General features: G+C 42.6%; 1 protein-coding gene across 1 annotated transcript; it reads left to right on the top strand.

The window, feature by feature from the left end:
- The first annotated feature begins 383 nt into the window (after positions 1–383).
- Positions 384–7,373, top strand: LOC119774670 (aggrecan core protein-like). Its single transcript, XM_038272309.1, has 3 exons — positions 384–438; positions 6,476–6,844; positions 7,015–7,373. Exons 1-3 carry the CDS (start codon positions 384–386, stop codon positions 7,227–7,229), a joined length of 639 nt encoding a protein of 212 aa, XP_038128237.1. The 3' UTR covers positions 7,230–7,373.
- Positions 7,374–12,264: the final 4,891 nt, after the last annotated feature.

Genomic DNA, 12,264 nt, shown 5'->3' with positions numbered 1-12,264 from the left:
ACCTCCTCTTTAAGTGGTGTAAACGTTGTTCTGCCACTTTCCTGTTATTGGTCATGCTAATGTTTGAATTTTTTAAAGGCAGAGCGATCTGGTAGTGACCATCAATATGTTTGGCTGACTTTCTAACCATATCCATGAACCTCAGGTCTTCTCTTGACAGACCTACTTGTTCCTCAACAACAGACTCTGGAAAATCCATCTTAAATTGCTGTTGCCATAGTTCATCCAAATTCACAATGGACACACGGTTCACAGTTACTGCCTGCTCGCAGTAATTGGCCTCTCCACTATTTCCTGTTAGTGGTCCATTTACGGTCCAGCCCAGCACTGTCCTTACAGCATAGGGTCCATTATGCTCACTGCGGATGACTTCCAGCGGTTCCATGGCTCGTGGGACATTAGAGCCAATCAGCAGCTCGATTCCAGCTTCAATCTGTGGTAAGTAAAGGTGTTTTAAATATATTTGTTCAAAGGCGTGCCTGTTCTTTCCATATTATCCACAGTGGTAGCAAAGCTGGTTCCTTTGATGCTGGAACGAGGCTGAGGTTTGTGTTTTATTTGTTTAGTTGATGAAGTAATGTCCTGAATATTTCCAAAAACTGGGTCTGTTAAGATTTTCACCTGTTTCTCAACAAAGCTGGCTATATCCATAAACCTTGCTCTTCTGTTGTATTTTTCCTGCAGGTCACATGCATGGCATCTCCAGCGGTCTCTGAGTTTGTAGGGCAGTTTTTTGATGATCTCCACCATGTTTGTGGGTGTGTCTAGGTCATTTAAATACTGCACATCTTCCATGGCATTGCAGCATCCACGCAGAAAGAGGCTGTACTCCTGGAGGGCCCTCACATGCTCTTAATAGAGGTCCATGACAGAACTCTCTCCATATATGCTGCAGCCACCTTTTGCTCATTTCCATAATGATCTTTCAACAGAGCCTTTGCTTTAGCATACCCTAGGCCTGACTCCATGAGCTGACAACTCCCCACCAACTCTTTTGCTTGCCCTTTAGTGTACTGTTCAAGGAAATAAAGTCTGTCAGAATTGTTATGGGTGTTTTGCTCAACTGCATTTTCAAAAGCTTTAATAAATGAGTGATATTTGAGTGGATTACCATCAAAAATGGGAATTTCTCTTTTTGGAAGCGCTGAGAGACTTTGTTGTTGCATTAGGAGTGTCGTGATTTCATTTCGTTTCCTCATTATATCCAAAACACTTTCATTTCGTAATCCATCAGTTTGTGCAGCAGTGGCAACAGGGTCTTCAGGAGCCATCAAATAGCGCTCGAGCATGTAAGAGGTACCTGAGGGCTGTTTTTTATTACATAAGAGAGTGACTTTAGGTTTCACAGCTGGCTGTGTGACGTCCGTTGTATGGGGTTTTACTGGTGGTAGTGGCACGAACTCAGAGGCATAACATTAAGTTGTCCTTTTGAATGTGTCTGTTCAAAGTAAGAGTTCATCCCATCAGAAACCATTGACTTTGATTTCCTGCCAACACTGCTTTGTGATTCTATGACACTCAGTTTTGCCATTTCCTCAGCGATTTCACTCTCCAGTAAAAGAAGCTCTCGTCTTTTACGTAACTTTAACTCCTCTTCATCCAATGCATGTTTTTCCTTTAAGGCCTTTTGCTTTGCTGCCAAAATTGCAAGATTTCTTTCTGTTTTTGAACGAGTTTATGAGCGTGTTCTTTTGGTTGCATTTGAGATGCTATCAGAAGGATTAAGTTCATCAGGTAAGTTTTGTACAGTGGGAACAACTTCCAGAGGCGCAGTTAGCAGATCCTTATGCTTTCCAACAGGATTTATTTCTTTTGTTGATTGCTCTGAGATGTTTGTTTCAAATGGCGTTTTATTTGAATTTTCATCTTGATTTTCCTGTATCCATTTTTCCACTTGTTCCTTGAATACACCACTGTAATCCATAATGCTGGAAAACCAGTCGTTTTGAATTTTATCCACATCATCAGGCAATAATGGCAATAATTCATTGTGCAGTTCACTGGCCCTGTTACACAGTATATTCAAATGGTCCAGCTGTGTAAGGATATCAGCAGCGTTTTCTTTTATTTTCATTTTTGCTTTAATTTGCGGAATGAGCCCTTTAATTTTATTAACAGTACTTTTGCGCTCAAGCTGGAGACGTTCAATTTTATTTTCCAACGCTTTGGCAGTCAATTTAATTTCTCTTTTTCCATGCTCCATATTTGAACATTCAAATGCTGAATTTATTCCACTCATTTGGTTATATTTTATTGTGTGGCTCGTCACAATCACATTTCCAGGCAACAAATCCACTCATTTGACATTGCATTTAAATTAATTGGCAGAGCAATTTCGATCCAAGCATTCAAATAAACAATAGGCCTTCAGACAACAGCAACCGCCACATATTTATGCCACCAAGTCCCGTTATCAATTAAATAAAGCACGGAGAACTTGCGCAATCGTCAGTGCGCCAATGTATCCAGCGGAGCATCCATTCAATATATTATTCTCATTTGCCAGAAAGCAATCAAAACGAATTCCATCCACAAACATAAGAAAGGCTCTGGCCTACCTGTTTCCTGGTGAATGAAACGTATGATGTGGCACTTAGCTGTGGCTTCATTGTTCTCCAGTGAGGGATGACTTGGTTTTTGTCACTTGTGCGCGGTGATGATTTCCATTAAAGCCATTTTTGTTTGACAAAAGTATAGCGGCTTCCTTAAAGATCCTTTAGGCCGCTGAGAGTTCGGGTCGGGTCCTCCTTTCTTTCCCTATTTGTGACGCGCTTAAATGTTTATATTGTTACAGATATGCTGGAATCCAGGATGCTTTTGTTTGTTTATTGTCACCAGCATGAGTTAATGACAGCGCAGCAGGGATGATTGTGGCAAACAAAGTTAGATCCGTTAGTTAATATAGGAAACGAATGAATACTGAAACAAAATAATATGAAACTTAGTGAAATTAAGCGGTCAAACAAAATTACGGCAGCCCCACCCTTACTCTTCTCATCAGTGAGACAGGTGAGTGCGCACTTATACCCACTTCCTTGGTGCACACCCACCTCCCTTTGAGTCTCCACCTCCAAGACACAACATACACCACATAACCATTTATGTCTCCTACAACGTCTATTAGGTACATTTCAGTATGTTCTCTGTGTCCACTGCTCTCTGCATCAAAAAAAATACACTGGGAACAAATCACTACGGAGATGTTAAAGAAAGCGAAGCATCAGAAACATCTAATCCAGCGGCCCGAGACTCGCCCTAAAGAGCCCAAGACAGAAAAAGAGGTGAAGTGAGCCCCATTACCAGGAGTCTGACTCCCAAGGAGCCAAACTCCAAAAGGGGGCCAGTCCCTTAAGGGCCCTACCCTAGAGGCGATAGTGCCAGGGGCCCCCAGGGCCTCGGCAGCGAGCCAGTGGGCTCAGCTAGAGGCCAGTTACACCCAAGGTCGATGTAAGAGCCCCGCATCCGAGGTCCCTGGGTGAACCACCCCCAAGTGGGGGCCCAGGCCTGGCCCTGCAACCACCGGGAATAAGGAGGGCTCACTGACGTACCCGACCCCGCACCTAGAAAACCATCAACGGACCAGCAGAGACAGGAAGCGGTCACTGGCAGGGAGCATAAAGAGGGGGAGGAAGCAGGCCACTCAAACTTGGGCCTAGAATGTTCAGTGGTTTAGGCAAAGGAGGCAAACACCCAACCTGACAAATAGATCAAAACAATTTCACCATCATCCTGTCTCTTCCTCACTACCTCACCCTTACACCCATACAGACATAAACCAGCAATCAGCAGAGACACACCCATAGTCAGAACCTAACCATGATCTTACAGTCCTCATATATACGCTATCCTGATGTGTTTTGAGGTCCGATCCCCAGAACCCTTTAGATGGCTTCTGTCTGTCATGAATTTATTCAAAGATCTGACCCACATGCAGAAACCAAACAGAGAGACCAGGGGAAGGTTTAGCAGGTTTATTGAGAACTGGTAGAGATGGGTCCAGTGCTGCTCATAACACTGGTGAACCAATGAAGGGGAAGTTCCTGTGGTTAATTCAGGCTCAGTGGGAAATTTGAGCTTCGATTTACAAAAGGGAGTAAAGGCAAAAGGACTCACTTTTCCAGAAAAGGTGTCTTTCTCTGAATTCAGGCGGTGTGGGTTGTTCCAGTAATTGACTTGCTCGTTGGAGGGCGGACAGGGTTTACCCAGGTTGAGGTGTTTCCTTGAGGAACGGAGGAGCTGACTGCCACTTAGATTTTCACCTGGTGGTGGAGGGAAAAAGAAGCAAAAACACAACCTACAGAGACTGGATTCCTAATACTGTCCAAACTTTATTTATTCATTTTATAGTAAAACCTATTGTAAATAACTGTAAAAACACTCTTTATAGTAATATCCACCTGTATATTATATTCGGTACATATCCAGCTGTAAATTTAGTTCATAACACTAGTGATCTATATATTATATTCATTATTTATAATAGAATTCATCTCTATATTTATTCAGTAGAACCCATGTCCTGTACTTATGGAACCATTATTTATCGTGCACTTGCTCCTATTGCACTTCTGGTTAGACCTAAACTGCATTTCGTTGCCTTGAACCTGTACCTGTGTGATGACAATAAAGTGGAATCTAATCTAAATCTAAACTAATCTTTGTGCGGGAAGTGGGCTGGAAAATAAAATAATAAAAATAAGATAAAATAAAAGAGGGATGGAAACGGGCTTCAACAGAGAGCAACAATGCAGCTCAGGACCCGCCCCAGAAGGGATAACCCCCACCCAACGGCCACAGCCCCTCCATCCGAGCACCGACGCCAGATACCCCCCCAGATTCTCTGCAGCCGTCTGCAGGCACAGGCTGCATGCAGGGTCAGGGCAGGAGGTGCCACACCACAGGCCGAGCTGCATCCGGGGGTGTTGATAGTACTCCACCTGCCATCAGTGTTGGGCACGTTACTTTGAAAAAGTAATTAGTTATAGTTACTAGTTACTTCTCCCAAAAAGTAACTGAGTTACTAACTGAGTTACTCCACAATAAAAGTAACTAGTTACTAGTAAAAGTAACTATTGCGTTACTTTTGCATTTCTCGCCCCCGTAAACCTCACCACCCGGCCCCCACCTTCTCGCCGTGTGTTTCCAAAGCCAGCTGAATAGAGCGGACGACAAAGACAAGAACCTGCAGAGAGTTTAGCATTTATTGCAACTCAACGTAAATGACATCAGGGGGGAACGCCATGTGAAGTTTTATAACAGGACATTCAGATCCGGTGAGTATATGAAATTAATAACTGGGGATGTCTAATTCTGAAATCCTGTGTGTTTGGGTTGTTATAGATACTGCAACATCTATCATCTATCATCTATCTATCTAGATGTATACTCTGTGTGTGACATAAAATATGGATCTCCATCCCTGCCACAAAGGCCATCAAATAATGTTTAAAATAAAAAAAAACAGTAGGTTGAGAAGGCAGAGTATCCATCCATCCATCCATCCATCCATCCATCCATCCATCCATCCATCCATCCATCCATCCATCCATCCATCCATCCATCCATCCATCCATCCATCCAGATTTCTCCCTTTCTCCATACAGGCTATCATTTCTGGCTGTTGTCAGGTTCATTTGATCGTTCACGCTCTCCATAGTTCTCCTGTGGCGCGAGCACAGGGCGACTGTTGCGCGCCTTTAGCGAGCATGCGCGTTTCCTGTCGCTTGCGCGGTGACTCTTGCCGCCTGCGCTGTGTGGAGATGCAGAGGAAACCGTTATGTGATGGGGAAACGCAGCTCTACGTAACACTGGTATTTCCATGTGGAAAACGCTGTTTTGCTGCTGGAGTCATCCTCACTCTCCATCTCTCTGTGTGTGCTGTACGTTAACACCCACCAGCAGAAACACCCACCTATTCAACTGACAGACGGAATCTATTCCTCCCCTCTCTCATGACAAGGCGCGCACCTCTGGATGACCTAAAATAAATCTTTAATATCTCTTAAACAAAAGTAGCACAAACAATATTTTTTTCTGCACAAATCTGCACTAACGTTGCACTAACCATTCAGTCTATTTGCAGAGTTTTTTGACGTGGGTGGGGTGTCAGCTTCACGCAGCTGCGCACGAGTCCTATCATGAAAAAAGGCTCATTGTGCGACCTGAGTAACGCGCAGTAACGGGGTGCCTGCAATGGTAACTGCGTTATAGTTACAGTCAAAGTAATTAGTTAGATTACTCGTTACTAAAACAAAGTAACGGCGTTAGTAACGCCGTTACTTTCAACGCCGTTAGTCCCATCACTGCCTGCCATACAGGCACATATGGGTGGTGCCTGTATGGTGCTGACCTCTGACCTCTCTGCTGACCTCTGACCTCTCTGCTGACCTCTAACCTCTCTGCTGACCTCTGACCTCTCTGCTGACCTCTGACCTCTCTGCTGACCTCTAACCTCTCTGCTATCTTCTCCCTGCAGTTCGTAAAAACATCTCAGCTGAAGCTGGACAGACGGTCACTCTGCCATGTCAACATCCCTTCAACTACACCGTCTTAGTTGTCCAGTGGAGAAGAACCGATCTTGGAGACGAATACGTCCTTCTCTATCGAGACGAGCAGATCGATGAATCCAATCAGAATCCTTCTTACTCTGACCGGGTGAACCTGCAGGACAGTCTCATGGAGGATAGAGATGTGTCTTTGCTTCTGGAGGATGTAAAAACTTACGACATTGGGATATATGAGTGTAGAGTGGTCCACATGGGCTCTGAAGATTTGGAAGATAGTCTCACATGCATCATTGGGTTGGATGTTAGTCCTCCTCCTCTTCCTCCACTCCCTCTTCCAGGTGAGACTGTTTCCCTACTAGGCCTTCCAGTAGCTTCTATGTTATTGATGTAAAAATGAATGAACTTACACCAGATGATTGTTTCTAAAGTTGGTCTGGTTGCAGCAGATGATGATCTACAAGCATCTCCAACCGGACAAATCAGACTAACACCTGCTTCTCTTCTACAGGGGATGGAAACAAAGAGGATGGAGGGAACGACGATGAAGAATACGAAGAGAAAAATGATGAAGGGAACAAGGCTGAAAAGATCCAGATGGAAGAGAATGAGAAAAAAGGAAATGAAGGATCCATTGTTCTGCCAGTTTTCTTTGGGATGCTCCTCTCCATTATAGTTTTTCAGACTATTAGAGGTTATTGTGTCGAAAAACACCGAAAGTTATAACTTTGAAATCTTGAGCTGGCCCAATGTAGGCGGGACTTTGCAATTTTTGGTGCCTCATAAGAACTTGAATGGATCCATGAACATACTGTCACCTGGAAGCAGTGGTGGACGAACTACTCAGATATTGTACTTGAGGAAAAGTAATGACTAGAAATGTAGTGGAGTGCAAGTTATAAGTACCCACTCGAAGAAATACTTGAGTAAAGTAAAGATACTCAAAACCGGTACGTAAGTACAGGATTTAATTAAATGTATTCAGTTACAGTCCACCACTGCCTGCTTAGAAAGCATGTTGACAGAGTTGGTTTGGGTTCACGACAGGCGAGGTGCATCCTGGGAAGGTCGTTTCTACCATTACCTCCAACCTTTGAAGGCCATGGAGGTCTTGCTTGTTCAGCGTTGTGTTAGAGCTGGCAGTGGTAAAATAGACTTTCAAATTCTAGAACCTCTTACCAGACAAATTGGCTCTTACTTTAGAAATGCTTCACTAAATGATATTCCTGCTATTTAATTATATGCGGATTAGATTTTTATGAGTTACCAACTCTGGGCACAGTCCATCTTCACATGCTGATAATTTTATCATGGTCTGGGTGGGGGGAGGAAATCAAGCCTGCGTTGTACCGGTTGTCTCTGACTTTTTAATCTCTGATGTGATTCTTTTCCATGTCTCACTGCCTGCAGTGCATATAGAGAGGTTCCTGCTATGCAGGTGAGCAGATTCCGATCTGTGCTGTTTTTGTTTGTTTGTTTTTTTACCCAGTGCCTCAAAGCAAACCATGTTTGGTGCTTTGAGGCTCACTGATTAAATCTACAGCAGAGCTTTCTATCTTAATACATAGATCAAAGGAACCTGCTCTGCAAGATCAATCAGTGTTGTTGATAACTTGGAGATTTTTTTCATAAAAGCAACACCTCTTCTGTCATGATGAGCTTTGAGTATCTCACCCACATGCAGAGAAACACTCAGAGAACCAAGGGTAGAAGTTTACAGGTTTATTGGGAGGTTGACAAACACAGAGAGAGAGATTATCTTGCAGGGTAAACTCAGTGGGACCTCAGCGGACAGGTGAACCAGAAACTCACGTTTGGGGGGTTCTTGGAGAATAAAAGAGAAAGGCAAACTTCAGTTTGCCTTTCTCTTTTGTTGGTTAGAGTATCCAATACTGGCAAACACTCTGGCGTCGAGGTAGTGACAGCCCGCTGCTCAAATATTCCTCTGGTGATGACCCAACGAGCCGAAGGTGTGAGAGGAGGCCCAAAACGAGGAGAGGGCACCATCTAGTGGTGGAAGGGGAGAACAAAAAGAAAACAAAAAACAACCCACACAAACTGGAACCCTAATATCTTCAAGGGGGTGAATTTCACCTAAGTAGATCATGTGCAAAACATTTGCCTTCCAACATTTTCTTTATTTTCTGATCAAAGTACATGATGTGAGTTAAAAAACTGACATAGTGTGTCCCTGATGATCAATGTAACTCTACTTAGACCACGGAACATGAACAAGCACTGAATTAGGAAGAGATGCAGAAAGCCTAAAGGGTCAACGAGATAATGGCAAGGACTTTACCACTTTCATCAATTCCTTTGAGCAGAGTTACTTCCCCTCAGACACCTTAAGGCACAACCCTAACAAGACACCCAATCGATCTCCTCCTGTCCTCCCACAACCCCTCAACAGCGCCATCTCCACTATTCATCACAGCACTAAAGTGGAATTTGTCCCCTCATTATGAAAACTCCCCCCAAACCCCCTCCTCACCTCCTCCTTGCAGCCAAACATTATGTAAAGGCTGCAGGGCTACAACTCTGTCTCTCAAATTACGTTTCTTTGATATACTTTGGGTTCCAGTGGAGAGCTGGCCTAGTGGTTAGAGCAGAGTGCTTTTGCTCTGAGAAGGTTGCAGTTACCCAGTTCGAATCCCACAGTCTCCACTAGGGGTTCCTGACCCTTAACCCCACACTGCTCCCAGATGCCACATACGGGCAACCCATTGCTCCCCAAGGGGATGGGTTAAAATGCACAGAGCGAACTTTCCCATTGTGGGAAAATAAAGGCCTTTACATTTTTATCAGAATTAATTCTCCCCAGGAAAAGTGGCAGAAGGAACAGAGCTTAAAGGATCAACAGCAGTAAACCATCAAACTTGAAACAATATGAAGCTTAACCAGCTATAGAGATAATATCAACAAGGGTATTTAAAATGTACTTAATATAAAATCTCTGTCTGGAAAATACATTTTTTATCAATGGCTTAATTATTCAGCAAAATCTTGATTTTATGTTTCTAACAGAGACATGATTTGATGAAAATAATGAGATACTGATTTTATTGGAGACCAAACCTCCAAATTATACTTTTCTCCATCAAAAAATACTTTTAAAAATGAGGGACGACTCGTTGTTATAGTTCTCCCCTTTGTGGAATTCTTTAAGTCTTTTTTTGAGTTTTCAGTTATTTATGTCATTCTATTTTGTTGTTTCTTTTTTCCAGTTTGTGTTATAATTGGACTTTGTTGCATATTTTTGAGCTACTCTTTGTTGCCCCCTTGTCCCAGTCTCCTTTCTCCTAGCTCCCTTCTAGTTACCTCTATCCACACCTGCTCCATATCTCTGCCTCCTCATCTCTGCATTTGGGTCTTTAACCAACCTCCTCCCATCCTCGACACTCATTAGTCTGTTTAATAATTCAGTGATGAAAAGTGATCCTGGGTGACTTTGAATCTTTGGACTATCTGGTGGTCGAAGTACAAATCCCAGTTTTAGCCATTTTTATGAGCCTACATTGGACTCCAGAATCCAAAATGAAATGATTTTAATTTTCTTTTTTCTGTTATATGTGTTGGATATGACTTAACAACAACTACCTAATTATTGTGGGGGACTTTAGACGTAGACAATTTTGTTATTTTGTAAACACAGAGTGTATACAAAACAAATATTCTTTGTGTACGGCTTTCAGAACATTTCCATTCCTGTGCAGCAGAGATGAAATGTAAACATTTGATCATGTCAGCATGATCAAATGTTGCCAACATCGATATTAAAGTACATGTTGGCAAACCTCAAGTGATACACTTAAAACTTTTAGTTTAACTCAACATGTTAAACAGCCCACACACAATGGAAGGCATATTTTTCATGAAGCAGGTTTAACAACCTCACATTCTAATCCTGAACGCTGAATTGATCTAGGTCTGAGTTTTCAGTTTCACAACGGCTGCTATGAATTAGTTTAATCAACTCTAAGTAGGTCCACTCAGAGTTTAAAATGTGCTTAACAATTATAAAAATCCATTATCAGTGGAGCAGCGATTCAACGAGTCACCATGACTACAGGCAGCAGGAAGTGCTGTTTCACCCCACTGGAACCGGAGATATTAATGAAGAAATTATATGAAGAAGCGAGAATGCCTTTAAAAGACAGAGCAACAATGCTACACCTGCAAAGGAAAGGAAGATGGAGAGGATTGTTGATTGAATTAAAGCATAAGTTTGTATTTGTTCCATTTGTAGATCACTAAAAAAAGATTCTTCCTGATAAAAAAGGGACACTCCTAGACTGAACTATGAGAATATATTTTCTAAATTCCATTTTAAAAGAAACTGAATTTTGGAAAGTAAAAAAAAAATTAATTATACCGTAAGAATTAAGTTACCTAAAAAAGTTTACACATTTTAAGTGGTTGTTCTGACATTTATCAACTTGACTGAATATATAAATATGATATCTGAAATAGAATGAAATTCTTAATAGTCAAAATAATACAACTGATGACAATCAACCCTGCAAAGTGTAGGGCTGGTCCAGTGATCCACGGTCAGAACCAGAACCACAGGCTCCTCCTGAAGCTGAGATTCAACCATCAGCCAGACTCTCCTCTTCAGGCCTTCAGGGAGCCTGAGAAGGCTGTTCAATGTGCAGACTGTCATCAAGTGGGAAGGCTTATCCATTCCCACTTATTGTCTTTCTCTTTTTATTTTTCTGACTCTAACTAGTCCCGCAGTTTTCAACCGATTTCAACAATTTTGGTATCAAAACGTTCAGCTTGTTCAGGAGAATCCTGCTATGTCTTTTGGTAAATTTAGTGGTACTGAGTGATCCAAATTGGTAACTCACTTTAAAACTGCAAATTTAATGTAAGGTTGCATTAATTCCCTTAAAAGTTACCTTGAAGGCACACAGGACCGCTAAAGATGAGGCTTGAGACAATCTCACCAGATTCAATGATTTTATTACAGTTATTTGAAGCAAAGCAATTTAAAACCACTCACACATTAAAATAACAGTCACAGCTCTACTCCAGGATGGCAGTGTAAATCAGGGTAGTGACCTACAAAAGAACACAGCAAAAAAAAAAAAAAAAAAAGAAAATCGTGCACCAAACCGAAAGGAGTACCACCACCCGGAAAGTCCACCACCAACACCAGGAGCTGGCCGTTTCTGCCAAAATAAAAAGACATTCAAATCACACATTTCATATCAAAACAGTTCAGTACACAAAGACTCAAGCAGCAGTAGTTTCAATAAAGTCAGTTTGAGGATGAACCCCCACGCCGCAGCAGACACTGCCCAAAGATTCACCAGAAGAATCGGTTCACGCCAGTCACAGACCGGCCCGAATCAGTCACACTGGACGAGGGACAGGAAGCAGCTTCGCGCTGACCAGGACGGCGGGCGTGGAGCCGACAGCCAAAGTAACAGGCAGCCGGCGACGGACGCTTACAGGCGGACTGCCGGCCGGGAACAGCAGACAAACAGCCGGCCAAGGACAAACAGCCGGCCAAGGACAAACAGCAGCGTCTAATCAAACATGCATGTCAGGAAAAATAGAAATAGAAGCATGTGAAGAATGAGCCTTTCACTTACCACTGGGCTCTATGTAGTGCCTCTGGCAAGGAGGAGAATCAGGCAGCTTGTATGGGACACCTGCATATATATCAGTAAAGCTGAGCTAAGGCTAGGCTAACAGAATTAGAGTATAAAACAACTTCTTACCACAACAAGGCTTGATCAGTGCTTAGTTTAAA

The sequence above is a fragment of the Cyprinodon tularosa genome, unplaced genomic scaffold (assembly GCF_016077235.1).
Source record: "Cyprinodon tularosa strain WSP-4 unplaced genomic scaffold, ASM1607723v1 ctg822, whole genome shotgun sequence".
Lineage (NCBI taxonomy): Eukaryota > Metazoa > Chordata > Actinopteri > Cyprinodontiformes > Cyprinodontidae > Cyprinodon > Cyprinodon tularosa.
The sequence above is the reverse complement of the archived record's forward strand: the minus strand, read 5'-3'. Positions and strand labels throughout refer to the sequence as shown.

Coding starts and splice junctions, on each gene's coding strand:
- LOC119774670 (XM_038272309.1), top strand. CDS start 384: ATGGCTCGTGGGACATTAGAGCCAATCAGCAGCTCGATTCCAGCTTCA. Junction 439..6,475: donor GATTCCAGCTTCAATCTGTG/GTAAGTAAAGGT, acceptor TTCTCCCTGCAG/TTCGTAAAAACATCTCAGCT. Junction 6,845..7,014: donor TCCTCCACTCCCTCTTCCAG/GTGAGACTGTTT, acceptor TCTCTTCTACAG/GGGATGGAAACAAAGAGGAT.